The sequence below is a fragment of the Populus trichocarpa genome, chromosome 1, assembly GCF_000002775.5.
Source record: "Populus trichocarpa isolate Nisqually-1 chromosome 1, P.trichocarpa_v4.1, whole genome shotgun sequence".
Taxonomy (NCBI): Eukaryota; Viridiplantae; Streptophyta; class Magnoliopsida; order Malpighiales; family Salicaceae; genus Populus; species Populus trichocarpa.
In genome coordinates this window covers 2,503,627-2,521,940 of record NC_037285.2, presented here as the reverse complement: position 1 = coordinate 2,521,940, position 18,314 = coordinate 2,503,627, and the positions used below count along the sequence as shown (strand labels likewise).

The 18,314-nt window shown below is 36.1% G+C and overlaps 3 protein-coding genes and 1 pseudogene across 7 annotated transcripts; all 4 read left to right on the top strand.

Annotated features, from left to right (window-relative positions):
* The first annotated feature begins 1,645 nt into the window (after window positions 1-1,645).
* LOC7455792 (galactoside 2-alpha-L-fucosyltransferase) lies at window positions 1,646-3,868 on the top strand. Of its 2 annotated transcripts, none has more exons than XM_024607037.2 (3): window positions 1,646-1,794; window positions 1,942-2,193; window positions 2,319-3,868. In XM_024607037.2, the coding sequence occupies exons 2-3, from the start codon at window positions 1,998-2,000 to the stop codon at window positions 3,776-3,778; spliced, it is 1,656 nt and encodes a 551-aa protein (XP_024462805.2). In that variant the 5' UTR covers window positions 1,646-1,794; window positions 1,942-1,997; the 3' UTR covers window positions 3,779-3,868. The 2 variants fall into 2 exon arrangements, with proteins under 2 accessions (XP_024462805.2, XP_002297719.3); XM_002297683.3 differs by having other exon boundaries at window positions 1,655-1,794; window positions 1,958-2,193.
* A 408-nt stretch (window positions 3,869-4,276) lies between these two features.
* On the top strand, window positions 4,277-5,771 carry LOC7476825 (galactoside 2-alpha-L-fucosyltransferase-like; annotated as a pseudogene).
* A 921-nt stretch (window positions 5,772-6,692) lies between these two features.
* Window positions 6,693-10,710, top strand: LOC7476826 (ribonuclease MRP protein subunit POP4). 4 transcript variants are annotated; one of them, XM_024604653.2, is made up of 10 exons: window positions 6,693-6,904; window positions 7,268-7,507; window positions 7,610-7,645; window positions 7,795-7,871; window positions 7,974-8,233; window positions 8,868-8,936; window positions 9,042-9,100; window positions 9,335-9,436; window positions 9,922-10,045; window positions 10,286-10,311. In XM_024604653.2, exons 2-9 carry the CDS (start codon window positions 7,303-7,305, stop codon window positions 10,017-10,019), a joined length of 906 nt encoding a protein of 301 aa, XP_024460421.1. In that variant the 5' UTR covers window positions 6,693-6,904; window positions 7,268-7,302; the 3' UTR covers window positions 10,020-10,045; window positions 10,286-10,311. The 4 variants fall into 4 exon arrangements, with proteins under 4 accessions (XP_024460421.1, XP_024460425.1, XP_024460433.1 ...); XM_024604657.2 differs by having other exon boundaries at window positions 7,182-7,507; XM_006368586.3 differs by having other exon boundaries at window positions 6,706-6,904; window positions 7,301-7,507.
* A 1,469-nt stretch (window positions 10,711-12,179) lies between these two features.
* On the top strand, window positions 12,180-15,598 carry LOC7476827 (probable fucosyltransferase 8). The gene is given in 6 exon segments (XM_024603523.2): window positions 12,180-12,369; window positions 12,516-12,561; window positions 12,942-13,261; window positions 13,395-15,220; window positions 15,222-15,244; window positions 15,350-15,598. Coding segments are annotated over 4 exon segments (2,124 nt in total). The 5' UTR covers window positions 12,180-12,369; window positions 12,516-12,561; window positions 12,942-13,068; the 3' UTR covers window positions 15,432-15,598.
* The last annotated feature ends 2,716 nt before the right edge of the window (window positions 15,599-18,314 follow it).

Genomic DNA, 18,314 nt, shown 5'->3' with positions numbered 1-18,314 from the left:
ATAAACGACCCCACCACCGTGTAGAGGGTGTTGAGATCTTCTAATCACTACTCTAAAAGGCTGTTTTTAGTGGCCGAATAACCCCACACGCGCCACTTAAATGAAGCAAGGGTCATCCACGCGCTAGAAGATTTTTTAAAAATAATATTAAATACATAATAATTACATTAACACCCTTGAAAGTAATTGCATTATACCCAATAAAAAAAGGTACCTAATCACCCCTAAATCTCAAGCATACAAAATATTCTAATCAAAGGCTATAGTAGCTATTTTACTGCGCGTAGAAAAGTGAAAAAGACAAATTTGACCCCACGCAATATATCAAAAACAATTAACCATCTAGGTGGTGGTCCAGTGGTAAGAGCCTGAGACCAAGAGGTTTGCTCCCTCTGTGGTCTCAGGTTCAAGCCCTGTGGTTGCTCATATGATGGCCACTGGAGGTTTACATGGTCGTTAACTTCAAGGCCCGTGGGATTAGTCGAGGTGCGCACAAGCTGGCCTGGACACCCACGTTAAACTAAAAAAAAAAAAAAACAATTATATCACCGTAAAAATTCATTCTTTCCTCCAATGCCCAAGCCAATGGGTTTTCTTGCAAGGTCAGTTTCGTACCTTCACCAATGGCTATAGTTTTGAATAATAAAGGTAGAAAACCCTAATTCTTTTAATATAATCTAGGTGGTGGAGTTTCTTATGCTACAATGACTTTATGTGTTTTGGCCTCGTCTACCATGATCGACGGCGACAAGTAGTGCTGACACTCACAGAATTGGGAACTGCATGCCCCTTGTATTAAGCTACAATTTGATGCATCGCCAAGCAATCGATTTGAATTACAGAAATTCCACAAATCTTCTAATAAATTTATCGAGATGCGTATGAATACGGTATTTCGTATGTAATCATTTTATTTATACGTCTTGAGATGTGTGTCGAAATTCATTCAACAGTATGAATGAAATCATATACGACGACCCACCGTACAAACACCCTAAATTCCAGGAGGCTGCTGACCCTTTGGTACCAAGCAACATCTAGTTTGACTTTGTCAAACGACTACAATCGATTTATTTATTTAATTCGTTAAATAAAGTTTTAAAAATAATTTATATTATTTTATAATATGTACCTCTCATGATTATTTAATTAATAAATCTATGTCAAAAAATAAATTCAATCTAAAATTTAAAGTTGTTAAATAAAATTTTAAAAATAATTTTATATTATTTGTCTAACATACATATTAGCATGTCATGTAATCATAATTAAAATATAATCTTCAGCCAACTATGAAATCATATCTGCATAATCTGAGATTATGAAGAGACTACGTGCCTTCATCTTACAATTACAAAATAAAAAAATGGTTATTTAACTTGTTTATATCATAATTGTTATAGCATAACGGGCATAACGGGTTTAATATTAAATATTATTTTTTTAAAAAATAAAACAATTCTATTTTAATAAAAAACAATTAATTTGAGTTGACTTTTAATTACCTGTGAATTGGTCAAATGATCCAATAACTTTTTTTTTTTTTTCCGAATTCATTCCGAACCGGACCACACTATTGTGGTGGCGACCACAACCTAGCAAAGTGAAAGGTCCCTCAAGTATATATAGGTGACGCCACCTTGATGAACAAATACACAAATAGACTTGAGGCAGGCTAACTGGTTGATCTTTGAATTGTCCAAGAGAGGCTTGCGTGCGTTTTTTTTTTTTCAAAAGAGAAAATGGGTAGCCTGACCAGGACAGTTTACTGCTAGTCTTCTTGTTTGATCACAGGTACATCTCTGTCTGCTCATCTTTTTTCCCACGATGAATTTTCTTGTTCTTTAATCTCTTCTAGGTGCCAATCAAGTAGAGAAATGTTGTTAACATTCTTGAAATGACGAGTTGTCAGCCTAACGTAGCATATACGTGATTGTGCAGTTGACTGTGTTTACAGGGGGAGATTGCTAGCACCAAAGATTAGGCAGGTAGAAATCATGGGAGTTTCTCAAATGGAAAGATTAGGATTTGGTTCAAATAGGTTTCCAAAAATGGTGGTTTCATTTTTGATAGCTTTCTTTCTGCTATACATGCTCTCCATGGCTTACAGAAGCTCAACTTTTGATCTAATTGGGGAATTTGCCAAAGCTCATGTCACTGGAGAAATGGCTGGAAATGTTAGTAGAGCCTCAGGTACAGATAAATCCATTGCTCACAGCTTACTTTTCAACACCTTTATATTCTATAGTTCTCAGACAAAAAACCAGAGAATTTGAATCTTCCTAGTTTGTAATCTCTTTTCGTTTTCTGGGTTTCAGAGTCGGAAGACAAACATTCATCTCACCCTGAAAGGGTGGTTGTTGATAAATTGCTTGGTGGACTTCTGGCTCCAGGATTTGATGAAGAATCATGCATAAGCAGGTACCAATCGAGCTTGTGTCGCAGAGTTTCACCTCATAAGCCCTCTTCCTATCTTGCATCGAAGCTGCGTAAATACGAAGAGCTTCATAAGCGCTGCGGACCTCACACTGAATCCTACAATAGAACCCTGAAAGAATTGAGTTCTAGCCATATCAATGGTACTACAGACTGCAATTACGTTGTTTGGACGCCTGCTAATGGCTTGGGGAATAGGATTATTAGCATGGCTTCATCATTTCTGTATGCTGTCCTCACTAACAGAGTCCTACTTGTCGATCATGGAACTGACATGGCTAATATCTTCTGTGAGCCGTTTCCAAATACATCATGGTTACTGCCCATGGATTTCCCTCTCAGTAATCAATTCTACGGCTTGCAATCAGGAAATGTTCATAGTTATGGGCAGCTGCTAAAGAATAACAACATGAACATCTCAACTGTGTCGCAGCCACCGCCATTTCTTTATCTATATCTATCTTACAACTATGATGAATACGAGAAGCTTTTTTACCAGGATCAAAACCAGGGTTTTCTCCAAAACGTCCCTTGGTTGATTCTGAAGTCAGACCAATACTTTGCGCCTTACCTCTTCTTGATCCCATCTTTCCAGCAAGAACTAGACAAATTATTTCCTGATAAGGAGACTGTTTTTCACCACTTGGTTCGCTATCTTTTCCATCCTTCAAATCAAGCCTGGGGACTAATCACCAGATTCTATCAGTCTTACCTGGCCAGTGCAGAGCAGAGAATTGGTCTTCAAGTAAGAGTATTCAATAGAAAAGCGAGTCCAATTAAAGTTGTTCTGGAGCAGATACTAGGCTGCGTTCAAAAAGAAAAGCTGCTGCCTCAAGTAGACGAGGAAAAACATATAGCTCCTCCATCAAAAAACAAGACCTCAAGAGCTATTACCATAGCATCATTATATCCAGAATACTACGAAAGCATAAAGAACGTGTATTGGATGAGACCAACTGTAAATGGTGATGTTATTGGGGTTTACCAGCCAAGTCATGAAGAGGCTCAACAATTTGGGAACAACATCCACAACATCAAGGCATGGGCTGAAATAAACATCCTAAGTTTGAGTGATGTTTTGGTGACTAGTTCTTGGTCTACTTTTGGCTATGTAGCTCAAGGTCTAGGAGGATTGAAACCATGGATTCTATATGTTCCTACCGGTGGCCAAACGAATGACCAGCCGTGTCCACGAGCCATGTCTATGGAGCCATGTTTTCATTTTCCTCCTAATTATTACCAAAATGCAGGTACCAGACGGAGACTTGACACTGTTTCCCCAGTTCCTCATATCAGGCAGTGTGAGGATGCAAGCACGGGAATAAAGCTTGTTAATGATTAAGCATTTTTCGTAGCTGCAATAATTAGTGATTCATCTTGTAATAATCTGATCATCTTCAATATTTTGCTATCAAAAAATGCATTTTTCAAATGTGCTTTTCTGCCCCTTTACCTTGCTCTCCATTTGGCTGTGATCCCTCCATTACATTTTTCTTTTTGATAGAAATTACTAATTTCTGCATCATTTTATGCTCTCATCACTACTAGATGTAAACGTACAATCTGAAAATCAAAATATTGGTCTGCTGCTGCATTTTTCAAGGACTTGAATGAAAGATTCTTAGACAAAGTAGGATGAGCAGGCTGACACCCAAAACTCAAGGGAAATTTAGTAGCTTTTGCGAAAGCGGGTTTAAGAAAAAATAAAATAAAATGTAGCTTTCTCGTAACTAAAATTTAAATAAAGAGTTTTCAATGAGACCATGCAAACTTCTCTAAGCACTGATTTCTTTATCCATGTGTACTATCAACTATGTCCATTGTTCTTTCTGGCTCATGAATGAGGTTACAAAATTATTTATGCATATTTTTGTAACCATTGCTTGCAAGTTGCATCAAAGAATCATACAGATACAGGGTAGGAATGAAAGAAAAAGATTACTTTGTTTCTGATGTAAACTTTCTCACACATTTGTGACTGGATTTTGAGAAACTTGAGTGTCTGTATGCTCAAGACACAGATCCTCTGCTACATCTAACAAGCTGTAACTTATGTTAGAGAATCACTTTCAAGTTGTATCGCAAGACGTCGCCCCATAAGCCCTCTCCCTATCTCCTTTATGCGGACCTAACACCAAATCCTACAATAGAACCACAAAAAGACTCAAGTCTATGCACAGTGGAAGCACCAACTGTAAATACGTTGTCTGGATACCTGTTAATGGCTTAGGAAACAGGATGCTAAGCATGGCTGCGACATTTCTTTATGCTCTCCTCACAAACCGAGTCCTACTTGTTAAACATGAAGCTGACATGACTGATCTCTTTTGCGAGCCATTTCCCAATACATAATGGTTGTTGCCTACGGATTTTCCCCTCAGGAATTTTAGTCCTGAGGTAAGATATGCCAGCAGTTTTGGAAGCATGCTAACGAACATTACCAACACTTCAAAGGAGTCACCAGAATCATTTCTCTATCTTAATCTAGCACACAGTGACTATGATCTTGACCAATTAGCATTCTGTGATCAAAACCAAGCTCTTCTCCAAAACATTCCGTGGTTGATACTTCTATCAGATCAATATTTTGTCCCTTCTTTATTCATGATACCATCTTTCAACCAAGAAATAAGCAAATTGTTCCCAGAAAAGGAAAGTGTGGTCTACCATTTGGGTCACTATCTTTGCCACCCCTCAAATCAGGTCGGGGGACTGATCACAAGGTTCTACCAGGCTTATCTAGCCAAGGCAGATGACAGGATTGGGCTCCAAATAAGAGTATTTCACGATAAGACCACTCCAATATTCGAAACTGTTATCGATCAGATTTTAGCTTGTGTCCTGAAGGAAAAGCTCCTGCCAGAAGCAGTAGATACACAAGAACCTATCCCTTCTCCCTCAAGAAACCAGACATCAAAAGCTATTCTATAAACATCCCTATATTACCGATACTATCGGAAGATGCATAACATGTATTGGACAAAACCAACCGTGAAGAGCACCAACATGTTGGAGAAAATATGCAAAACGTGAAGGCATGGGCTGAAATATATCTTCTTAGTTCGTGCGATGCACTGGTGACTAGTTCTTGGTCTACCTTTGGCTATGTTGCTCATGGTTTAGCAGGTTTGAAGCCATGGATTTTGCGAAAACCAGGGAAGGTAAATCCAACTTGCCTACGAGCCATATCAATGGAGCCATGTTGTCATTATCCTCGAAGACTTGATTGTAAGACAAGCATCAAAGTCAATGCTGCTACTCTTGTTCCTTATGTCATGCATTGTGAGGACAGGAAGAACGGGGTAAAACTGGTCGATGAACATGGACATCTGTAGCTGTGATTACCAGTAAGGCAGTAACAATTTTTTATTGATTTTTTCATTTCTTGCATCAACAAAGAGTTTCTATCACACCTTCAATTTTCTATTAATTCAGACCCTTGCTGTAAATACATGTCTTCCTCCTCCTCATGTTCTCCCCCTGTTTTTGATATGGGTAAATTAATTAAAAAAACAACTTTGACCTCCACATTGAATTTATTCTTACGAAAATAGTTATTAAACCCGGTTTAGTCATGTATTTTCTTGTATAAACATTTTGCAATACTCCTTCATATATATATATATATATATATATATATATATATATATATATATGATAAAAGAAGAAAAGGGAAAATCTATCTCACTAATAAAGATAAAAATAATTTTAATATTCAAAAATTATTTTTTAATTATCTCTCATGTTTTTTTTTTTTTTATGTGCGCGCGTGTTTATATTGATAGTTCTAACTTGCTATAAATGTTTTTGATATTAATGTTAGAAATAGGTACTAAAGTTTAATCAAAATTGACATAAACCTATTTCAAGTTATGGATAAATTACATTGCAACATGATAGTAGTTTATAACATAGTTGTAATCTAGTTATATCAAGCGGGTCAATTTGATGATTTGTTAATCCAGCTTGAGTTAGATTTTATTTTAAATTAGATTTTTTTATTAATATAACATTAGGTTGAGGATTGGAAAAAACTAAAATTTCATTATTTCATTTAGAAAACCCCAAAATAACTTTATTTTTGTAAAACAATGAATTAATCCATATTTAAGGGTTGACCTACAAACCCGCGACCCGCGACCCGCGACCCGAGTCTCGTCTTATAAATATAATCCATGGTTCAGAATTTGGGATTTTTTCGTTCAGGGTGGTGTTTGATTTTTCGCTAAGTTCGAGGTGTTGTTTATAATTTAGCCTGAAACAACTATTGAAATTGGGAAAAGACTGAATTGGCCCCATATAAATTAAAGCACCAGAGACTTCTCTTCCCCTTCAACCACAGTTTTCCTACTCCCTCCACCGCCTCTCGCAGTTCAAGCCGGAGGAAAGCACAGACACCTTCGCCACCAGCCTCAGCTGCCATCTCCTCCTCCCACAGCCTCCTTCACGCCGCCACCTTGAGTTTGAGGTGAATTTATCTCTCTCTTCTAAAATATAAGAGTGTGAAATCATCTTGAGTGGCTGTGTTGCCAAATTAATCATAATAACCACAATAAGATTTAGCAAATAAAGACTGGGCTTCGAGATTTCGGGGTTTATACTTATATTCTGAATTTCTTTGTGGGTTTCTCTTTTTTTTTTTTTTTGGGATCTCATAGTTATATTTCTGATCAATTTGTTTATGGATATGTGCTTTGCTAATTTTCACAATTTGTTTATGTCTTTTCTTGGGTTGATTTTTTTAGATGATTGTGATGATGTCAAACACACAAGCTTGCTTAAAATTGCTTCTGATGGTTTCAGAACAACAAACTCGCTCAAACACTTTCAGATTTCCTTTTCTTTGTTTATCAAAATTTTGCAGCAATGGCGACGGATCAAAGGAAAAGGACAATGGATGCATTGGAGAGAAGGTTTGCTGTTGCAAAAGCTGAGTTGGTTCAACAACAGCAAAAGAAACACAAAGTAACACATCATGAGGGACATAGGAAAGAAAATAACAATGCAGCCTCTACTTCATTGCATCGAGCGGATGCACCGAAGACTCCTTCCAGTAGCTTGTCGAAGAAAGGTTATTGTCTCTTTTTTGCTTGTGCTTCCGGATGTTGTGCTAATGATTTTGATTTTTGGTAATTAGTGGGTGCTTCATTTATTTTTGTTTGCTTGCTTGTAGGGAGTTCTTTTTTCTTCGGCTACACTCCATCTCAAGGTAAAGTGTGCCTTATCAGTTTTGATTTTATTGTTTAGTGAGTACTAAATCGTGCCTTGTTTATGTAATTTCTATTTGGTTTGATAGAAAATGTGTAGTTCTTGCAATTTGGTCTGATTGTAATTACTGTACGTAATCTTCATGAATAGATCCAGAAGAAAATGGCTTAGCATATTCACAGCTCCCCCAAGCTGCACACGAAAACCTGTTGACGACTGGCGTCAAGGTGCTTGCTTTATTGTTGTCTGGACTATGACTGTTAAAGTTTCCTAAGGTAAGTTCTTTATTATGAGCTTATTGGGTTTCATATTTTTGTGGTATTGTGCAGTTCGAGAGTAAAAAGGGGAGTGTGGTCGACAAGATTTTGCACGAGCTTTTTCAGCACGGTGATGCTTCTCAGAAGTACATGCAGGGATCCAGAAACATAAAGATTGATAACTGGATCCTTCTTGATAATTATGTACCAAGCAAATCTACTGGTTCTCAGACTAGAGCTTCACAATCCAACCCAAAGCATTCGAGAAGGCACATGTCTATGAAGCAACATAAAAAACTTGGGATGTTTAATTTGCCTCAAGATCTCCAAAAGTGAGTTGGATACTCCTTGTGGATTTGGTTTCTGTTTGCTTTTGCTTTTTTTAAATCTGCACTTGCATTATGGTTAAATGTTATATCCATACATTTGCTTGTGGCACATTGCTCCTCTATTTGAAGAACTTAATGCCTTTTGTCTGGTTGAAATAATTTCCCACCCGATTCTGTGAAGAAAGAATATTCTTGATCATGCTCTCTTCTACCCTCTGTTTAAATCGGAGAAAAAGATGCTGATTTTGACAATTTCAATTTCAATTTCAAACATGGACTGAGCGGCCAAACACTTCATAAAAATAAAAATAAAAATACAAAGGTTGATTCATTACATCATAGTGCAAGCATTTTTTACCGTGTCACATTCAAACCTGTTTTTGGTATTCAATTTCAGTTTCACATCTGCTAATTGCCACTCCGATATTTTTAGCTTCTCTGGCTTCTTTCTGGACCCATCGTGTTGCCACTGTCCAATTTTTGTTAACCTTTTTGCTATACTCTATTAGTTGTTACAATTAAGAGAGAGGCATGCCATAATTAATTGGTTCAAAAAAATATTTTTTTTACAATTACTCTAGTTTGAACCATCCTTTCCACTCTTAAAAAGTTTAATATAGTTTGATCTGCATTGCAGATTTGATGTTTATAAGCCAATGCATGAGATATGGAAAGACTATATGATGCAGCTTCTCAAGAAAACTGGGTAAGATAACCTTCTTTTTAGCTTCATGAATGAGCAATCACACAATTCTTTCACATGTTATTAGGTTTGGGGATCCTTTGACCATGCTTTGATTCCATCTTGCAGGAGGAACGAGTTGCCCAAATGTCTTCTGAGTGCAGATCTACATGGCGCTGCTATTCTAGGTCATACTCTCTTCTAAAGTGTCTTTTCAGATTTAGTGTTTCCATGGAACTTTAGAGTTCATCATTTATGAGGGTTGCAAGAGCAATTCTTTTGCATATTAAATGTTCAGCTGCTTTGAAGCAGTTCACTATTGTAGTTTTTCTGCTCTCCGTACCATAGTATCGAGAGTTGTGCTCTATGCTCAGGTTGTCATATTTGCTCCAATACTAACCTCTAAAACTGTTTTCTGGCAGTTGCTGACTGTAAGATAAAATCATTCACTGGAATTAGTGGTATTATGATTCGTGAAACTGCAGAAACATTTGGGATAATCACACAAGACAGCAAATTGAAAGGTGATCTATTCATTACTCCACACCTCAACCTAGTTTACTTGACATTGGTAGGTGAATAATGCATATACATGAGATGATACCTTGCATTGTATTTACTTGTAGTATGATGGCCCATAGTATAATTTTTGGTATAGATGATTACTGCTACAGAGTATTATTCTTGGTGTGAAATAGTTTCCTGTTTGGTTTCTACCTTCCATCTCATTACAGGGCAATGCATTTTATCTGATTTAGATGGCCAGCTACTTGAACTGGCTTTAATAACAGAATGTTGAAATTTTAAGTTAAAAAGAGGGGCAGTGTCTCCTGCCAAATAGAACCAAGAAGTTTTCTTGTGACATTTTTAAGCACATCTGTTAATCACAGGAAGTATGAAACATAAGCAATCGAAGGCTGACAGTATTTATCTGTGATTTTAAGTCTCTATCTGATTGTAGTGTTTACACTACAACACTAAAATCTCCTTTTTCTTATTATATTTGCAGTTGTGCCCAAAAAGTTGTCCGTTTTTATATTTCAAATTGATTGCTGGAAGATCACAATGCTTGGGGACAAGCTCTCTTCAAGAAACTCAGGCTTGTGATCTACATATTGCTCATTTTATCTCAGGTATCTTTTCATGTATCCAGTTCTAGGAGATGAAAGTATACCAAAATATTTTTATTTTGTATCTTAGCAAGTATGCATGCCTGAGGAATAGGCTGTCGAGGCATGCATATCGTAGTCATGCTCATAGAATGTAGAGCTTCCTGTTTGTTTGCATGCCAATTTTCTTTTAAATAGTGTGTCAATCAAATTTACCAGTTCCATCACTCATAGCGGTTTGAAATTCTTGTGTGATGCGTATAGTGAATGGGGATGATGTGCACAATGTGAAGGTCTAGGCTGAAATAAAACTCCCTGGTCTGAATGACATGTTGATGACTAGCAATTGGCCTAGCTTTGTCTATGTGGCTCAAGGTCGGAGGATTGAAGCCAAGGATCTTGTGTGAGCTCAGAGCGTGAAACAAAAGATTCTGGATCCAAGTCAACAAAGCCATGACTGGAGCCTTTTCATCATGCTCATGACTGTCAGGTATAGCAGAAAGACGGTGCATTATTACTTGTGTAAAGCACTGTGAGGATCATAAGCAGTGGAAAATGAAGCTGGTTAACGATCTTGATTGAAAGATTGAAGGGGGTGTTTGGTATAACGATAAAGATTGTATTTTGAAGTATTTTTTTATTTGTAAATGTATTAACAATAATTTTTTAAATTTTATTTTTAACATTAATCTATCAAAACGATCTAAAAATATAAAAATATTGGTTTACAATAAATTTATATTTTATAAAAAAAAGGGCAAAATGATGGTTACATGCTGCTCCAGCACGAAATGTAGCCTTAGTAATAGGCAACCATGTTGTAGCATCATTAATTATTCATAAACAATTGATGGTAGTTCCATATTTTTCTTTGGCTCTCTCAAATTTAAAACCAAGATCTTCTCTCAAACACATGGTCGTCATAAAACTGACCTAGATCTTCGTTGCCAAGCAGGCACTCCATTGGTGTTGATTAAGGTGAGAATTTTTGGGATTTTATGGTAGAATGTAGCAATGTAGGAATGTATATCTCATACAAAACCATGCATGCAACCCCAAATGAAAGGCTAGAGGCTGATAGAAGAGACGGACACGGGGCTGGTCAAAACTAGAATTTAGAAATATGGTTATGATTTTTTTTATTTAGAAATATATTAGAATAATATTTTTTATTTTTTAAAATTTATTTTTATGTTACCATATTAAAATTAAAATGATATAAAAAAATATTAATTTAAAATAAAAATAAAATAAATGTTTTTTCAAAAACGTTTTTTAATACAGGCCCACAACCGACAATTTTTCTTCTAACGCTCCTAGGAATGGATTGGACGACCTTCAATTATTTTTTGTGGGTCCCCTTCTCTTAAAGAGTACCAATGCATGCACTGAATAAAAGCATCAGACGCGACTTGATACACGCGCTGCCGCCCTTTTCTAACTCATCTTCCATCCATGATATTAAAAAAATATTAATTTAATATTTTTTAAATAAAGAATGTTCTTGAAAAACAGAAGAAGTAGGTGTCAAACAAACACCCTGCAACTCGTATGATATAATATGTGGCCCCTCCCGGGAGTTGATATCGACGGAATAGAACAGACAGGACAGCCACTGACGTTCTTGTTTGTTCTCTTGCAATGATCATCCTATCACGAGCTTCTGCCTCTAGCAAAAAAACACATGTGCATGGCTTGAGAGTTCTTCTCGAATAAATTTTGTAACCTCTTCCTGGGTGTAATAATTTTCGTTTTTACAAACATTTTAAAAACATGTTTTATATTTTATCAAATAACCATTTCAGTTTTATTTTATTAGATAAAATTTTAAAAATAATTTTATATTAATATACAAGCAATGAAACTTCAACACGTACTTGTTTAGTTATCAAAACTTTAATATCATATCAAAAAATCTTCTCTAATTTAAATTATTAGATGATATTTTAAGAATATTTTTATATTATTTTTTAATATGTTTTATTTGAAAAAAATATTAAACTGATTTTTTTTTTGTTTTTTAATGATTTTCATCTATTAATATAAATAAAATAAAATAAAATAATTTTAATATCTCTTCATTAAAGAAAACACTTACAAAAATCACACATCACCCGTTAATGACAACTGTTTTTAATAACTCAGGAAATATCTTAAAACACCCAGCAGGTCCTAGGAAGCTAAAGTTCAAGTCCACGAGTAGAGGATATAGAAAGCAACATCACCAGCAAAGAGATATAATATAACAGCAAATCCCAAGGCACCGCTAGGCAGAGTTCATATCCTCCGTCTTCTTCCCAATCTTCAACTTGGAGCTAGGTCTGTTATTTGACTTCCCTTAACACAACGTACATCTCTTGTCTTAACGTTTCTTCTTCGATCTCTTTTCATGCCTTGTTTCTTAAACTCCTGCTGTTAAGTTAATTGGTAGAATCTTGTTGATCATAATATTTATCATGTTATATTTTGACTTGCACTCATCCTTTTGTTACAGAGATGAAAACAAGATAACAAGTGGATCGGTCCTTGTATGATCCACGGTATGACTTTCGAGCATTTAAGCCATAACTTAACTTGATTTCACCAGATTTCTGTTGTTTAATGTGGTTTTACTTATCATACATATACGCGTTGTCCAAGTGTAGCAGCTGGACCACCTAAAACTAAAAGTATATATATGAATCAGCACATGAGAAGGATCGATATTGTTGGAAATTCTTTAGGTTCCTAGTCTAGAACTTGATAAATTATTTTTTATGTCAATCATTGCACGTATAGTCACCACCATAATTAACCTGCTGTTTTCATACGTTTTGTTTGCCGAGGATGATTGAGTCAAGAGATTCATGTTCTTGTTTCCGCACTAATTTAATATCAATGATCACTCCAGCAATAACTCTTTGGAAGTTTGATGTTTCAGAGACATCTTGATTTGAATCGCCGCCTTTCTTTTATCTACGGTACTTGCCAAGGACAAATAATTTTCCAACGTTACGTTTTACAAGCACCTTCTGTTTGAGGGTTGAGAGAAGCTCAGACAGGAAATCATGGAAATTTTTGAAGTAGCGAAGGATAAATTAGGGCTTGGTTCCAAGAGATACACAACATTGTTATTTGCGTGTTCCGTTGCTTTGCCTGTGTCTCTCATGATCTTGATTGTGTATCAGAATCAGCTGTTTCATCTAACTGGAGGGTTAGCTAAAGCTGAAAAATCTCGAAATGTTACAGCATTGAATGTTGGTAAGACACCAAGACCATTCCTTCAGCTTGAGTTCCAAGTTTTTTGTACTGATACCGCGCGTCAGCTTTTTTCTTGATCGTGGTCCTTATTTCTGATTCATTTATCCTTTCCTTTTCCTTTCACCGTTTACAGATTCGAAAAATGATTCTTCACCTCCTGCCATCATTCCTGATGGAAGACTGCATAACGGGAATTTGCCTCCTGGATTTGGCAATGGAACTAGTTCAGAAAATAATTCCTTGCGGCATACTAGCGGGACTGATAAGCAGCTTAATGGAACCATGGCTCCAGGATTTTGGATAGAATCAGGTTCAAGGAATGGTTCCTTCGGCAATGAAACTAGTTCAAAAAATAATTCCTTGCCGCATCCCAGCGGGCCTGATGAGAAGCAGCTTAATGGAACTTTGGCTCCAGGATTCCGGAAAGAATCAGGTTCAAGAAATTATTCAGAAAATGATTCCTTGCTGAATACCAGCAGGCCTAATGTCAAGCAGCTTAATGAAACTTTGGATCCAGGATTTCGGAAAGAATCAGGTTCAAGAAATGATTCCTCTCAGGGTAACAGAATGCCTGATGAAAATAAATTGCTCGATGGACTTCTGGCTCCTGGATTTGATGAAAGATCTTGCGCAAGTAGGTATCAGTCTTTCCTATTTCGCAAAACTTCACTCCATAAGCCCTCTTCCTATCTCCTTTCAAAACTACGTAGGTACGAAGATATCCATAAACGTTGTGGACCTCATTCCAAATCATACCACAAAGCCCTTAAAAGACTCAAATCTAGCCATGGTAGCAGTGGAGGATGTAAATACATTGTCTGGATTCCTGCTAATGGCTTAGGAAACAGGATGCTAAGCATGGCTGCGACATTTCTTTATGCTCTCCTTACAAACCGAGTCCTACTTGTTAATCATAAAACTGATATGGCCAATCTCTTTTGCGAGCCATTTCTAAATACATCATGGCTGTTACCCGAGGACTTTCCCCTCAGGAATCATTTTGGCAGGTCTAAACATGGATATGCCCACAGCTTTGGCAGCATGCTAAACAAAAGTATTACCAACACTTCAATGGAGCCACCAGAACCATATCTTGATCTTAATCTAGCTCTCGGTGGTTATGATCAATTAGCTTTCTGTGATGAAAACCAGGCTCTTCTCCAAAAAATTCCTTGGTTGATACTTCTATCAGATCAATATTTTGTCCCTTCTTTATTCATGATCCCATCTTTCAATCGAGAGATAAGCAAATTGTTCCCAGAAAAGGAAACTGTGTTCTACCATTTAGGCCACTATCTTTTCCACCCCTCAAATCAGGTATGGGGACTGATCACTAGGTTCTACCAGGCTTATCTAGCCAAGGCAGATGAGAGGATTGGGCTCCAAATAAGAGTATATCATGATAAGACAACTCCTTTTCAAACTGTTATGGATCAAATTTTAGATTGTGTCTTGAAGGAAAAACTCCTGCCAGAAGTAGCAGATACACAAGAACCTGCCCCTCCTCCATCAAGAAATCAGACTTCAAAAGCTATTCTAATAACATCCTTGTATTCCAAGTACTATGAGAACATGAAAAACATGTATTGGACAAGACCAACTGTGACAGGTGAAGTCATTAGTGTTTACCAACCAAGCCACGAGGAGTACCAACATTTTGGAGATAATACGCACAACATGAAGGCATGGGCGGATATATATCTACTTAGTTTGTGTGATGTACTGGTGACAAGCACTTCGTCTACTTTTGGCTATGTTGCTCATGGTTTAGCAGGTTTGAAGCCATGGATTTGGCGGATGGGGAATAAAAATCCAGCTTGTCAGCGAGCCATATCAATGGAGCCATGTTGTCATTTTCCTTTGAGTTATGATTGTAAGACGAGGATTGAAGTCAATGCTGCTACTCTTGTTCCTAATACAATGCATTGCGAGGATCGAAAGAACGGATTAAAGCTGGTTTGATGAACATGGAGAATTGCTGCTGTAATTATCAGTAAAAACTTGATTGGTTTTTTCATTTCCTACATCAACAAATATTTGCTATCATATCCTCAATTCTCTATCGATTTCTTCTTCTTTTTTTGTCAGAATTGTAAACACATTTCTTCCTCTGCCAAAATACTACGGTCTCGTATACCAGCAAAGGAAATCCCCAGGCACAGCTAGCTAGGCAGGGGTCATATCCTTCATTTTCCTGATAATCTTCAATTTGGAGGTATGCAATATGACTTGTGGTATGAACACAACTTGTGTGTAACAGTCTTCTGATAATGTTTTGACGGTCAAGGAGCTTTGCTCAATTTCCTTAATTTTCTAAATCAAAACCTTGAGACTAGCACTTAGAAGAATTTATTGAATTCATCTAAATGCACTCTGCCGATATGAGGAGTGTACTGTTAAGATTTCCGGGAAAAAATTTGGTTTCAGTTTACACTCAAACTGGTTCAAGAATACCCTTATCCTCGAATAAAAAAAAAGTTGATAAAAATTAGAACAACTTGAACACTTTTTTTTTTTTATATGAAACAATGTTATTTTAGATAAAAATTAAAAATAAATTATTGATAAGATTTTATTTAAGTTTTAAATAGTTCACGAGGTTATTTAAGTTTATCTTGGATTAACTTCTAAAACAATTTAAAATTAAACAAGATACAAGTTAAACCGAGTTTAATAACTATATCGATTTTTCACAGCACACAGTCACATCTCCAACTTAACATCGCTAAAGGTAAGCTCAGGATTCAGATTTGAAACTTGAGTAGAAGAAGCAATACATTCCAAGTGCTTGATAATTTCTTTAAAAAATTTCCCTTCAAGTCTTAGATATAAACCCTGAGACTGGTTGGCAGGGATTTAAGAATTGGAAGAGAAAACATCATATTTCCCATTTTATAATTCAAGAACATAAAAGATCTAAAGCCTCCTATCTATGGTGTAGTGCTCTTCAGTTACAGCACAAAATTCAATTGCATTATTATGACTTATCTTCATTTATGCAGAGCATAATGCACTTCAAATTAATTTTTGAGGCAAATAAAATGCAGTAAGTTCTAATTAAAATCTCTACCCTTTTGATAATCTAGACCTATATATGTAAGAGGGAACTGAATATACAAATTCCTTTTTCTGGGAAAATATTGTCTCCATCTTAATCTTTAAGTTTCATGTGGGGGCAGGTATTTTTTCCTATTTAAAGAAGGGATTTCTTGAAATAAATACACTGATACGTTGGCAAGCCAAAGAAAGAGTCTCAAGGAAAGAAATTTCAAGTAGGAAGTTGTTTTTAGTTCTTTATATAGCTAAATTTGCCAGATTCTAATTTCTGGAGAACCAATATCCTACCCTAGTTTTAATCTTATTTGGCTCTATATCTTTTGAAAGCAAACTGTTCTGCAGGATTATTCAAAAAGTCAAAAAAAAAAGTTAAGACTGAGAGGTTTCTTTCAGTTTATGCAGAAAGATTGAGTGGAAGAATTATTACACAAATCCAAGTTTCAAACAGTCGTTGTTACAAAATAGATTTTGATTCCTTGAATGTGGTCTTTAATTTTAACTTGTTTTCTTGTACAATGGTGCTCAGGAAAAACTCTATTGATTTATCTTTTAGATATGTTTCCTCCAAACTCTGAAGGATTACTGCTCTGTATGTTCTCTTTTATGATTTTGCAGTGCTTATTTTTTTAATAAATTCTAGTAATTATTTTGTTAGTAAATATAAATGATTTCATGTCTCAAAATTGCCCATTAAAAAAAAATATATTTTCCCTTCTGTTTGCAGGTGGGAATTTGTGTCTCTCATGATCTTGATCATGTATCAGAATCAGTCGTTTGTTCTTATTGGGAGGATTAACTACAACATTGAATGTTGGTGAGGCACTAATGAGGATATAAAAATCATAGGAAATATTCTGAATTATTTCTAGAGATTCTTGTATATTATTCACAATGTCTTTTATGACCTTCACTTCTCTTCTTGAATAAATACCTGTACAAAGTCCCTTAGAGACTCCTGGAGGTGTTAATGGAGGACCCTCCGAAGATCAAGTCAGTACGAGGTATTTTTATGTGATAAAAAAATATTAATGAAGATATTAATGAGCTTTTATGAAAATAGAGAAGAGGAAGGAGAAGAAGATATAGAATTCAAGTAGAAGAAGAAGTAATGTGTTTATGTCTCATAATATAAGGTTTCGAACCCTTTTCTGTATATTCTTGCCCTCTTTTATATTAACTGACTTGACGTGCTTCCTACAACGTAGGAGTGGTAGAAATGTAATCTTGTATTAGTAAGACAATATTATTTTATTGTTCGTACCATCACATCTAATTAATATAAGCATGGATTGTTTGTTTGTATTTAATAAGATGTGATAGGTATCACAATTACTAACCCAGACCTAAAGTATGAGAGGTTCAATGTGGAGTTACCTTTCAACTATACATTGAACCTGAGAAGTGTTGGGTTCAACTCACGCACTGAGCCCAAGAGGACTTGGGTTCAGCTCATGACTGTATCCAAAAATGATTAGGGACGAACATGCTATAGCCCAACGTGGAGTTGGGTGTGCTGGCCCAACAAAGAGTTGGGCATAAAAAAAAACATTTCCATTTTGGATTATGACTTCCGTGCGACAACGTTTAAAGGATGTTTAAGGAAACCATGACCCATAGACCATTCCTTCCAGCTTGAGTTCGAGTACTTGTGTTTTTTTTCCCGATACAGTCAGGTTTTTTCTTGATCATTGTCCTTATTCCTGATTCATTTATCCTTTCCTTTTGCCTTTCACCGTTTACAGATTCGAAAAATGATTCTTCACCACCTGCCATCATTCCTAATGAAAGACTGCATAATGGGAATTTGCCTCCTGGATTTGGCAATGGAACTAGCTCAGAAAATAATTCCTTGCCGCATACTAGAGGGACCAATATGCAGCTTAATGGAACTTTGGCTCCAGGATTTCGGAAAGAATCAGGTTCAAGAAATGATTCCTCCCAGAGTAACAGAATGCCTGATGATAAATTGCTCTATGGACTTCTGGCTCCTGGATTT

Bases quoted from the DNA above. Each gene is read 5' to 3' on its own strand.
- LOC7455792 (XM_024607037.2), top strand. From the start codon at position 1,998: ATGGGAGTTTCTCAAATGGAAAGATTAGGATTTGGTTCAAATAGGTTT. The intron at 2,194-2,318 runs GTACAGATAAAT...TCTGGGTTTCAG, and splicing joins AAATGTTAGTAGAGCCTCAG to AGTCGGAAGACAAACATTCA.
- LOC7476826 (XM_024604653.2), top strand. From the start codon at position 7,303: ATGGCGACGGATCAAAGGAAAAGGACAATGGATGCATTGGAGAGAAGG. The intron at 8,234-8,867 runs GTGAGTTGGATA...TCTGCATTGCAG, and splicing joins TTGCCTCAAGATCTCCAAAA to ATTTGATGTTTATAAGCCAA. The intron at 9,437-9,921 runs GTGATCTATTCA...TTATATTTGCAG, and splicing joins ACAAGACAGCAAATTGAAAG to TTGTGCCCAAAAAGTTGTCC.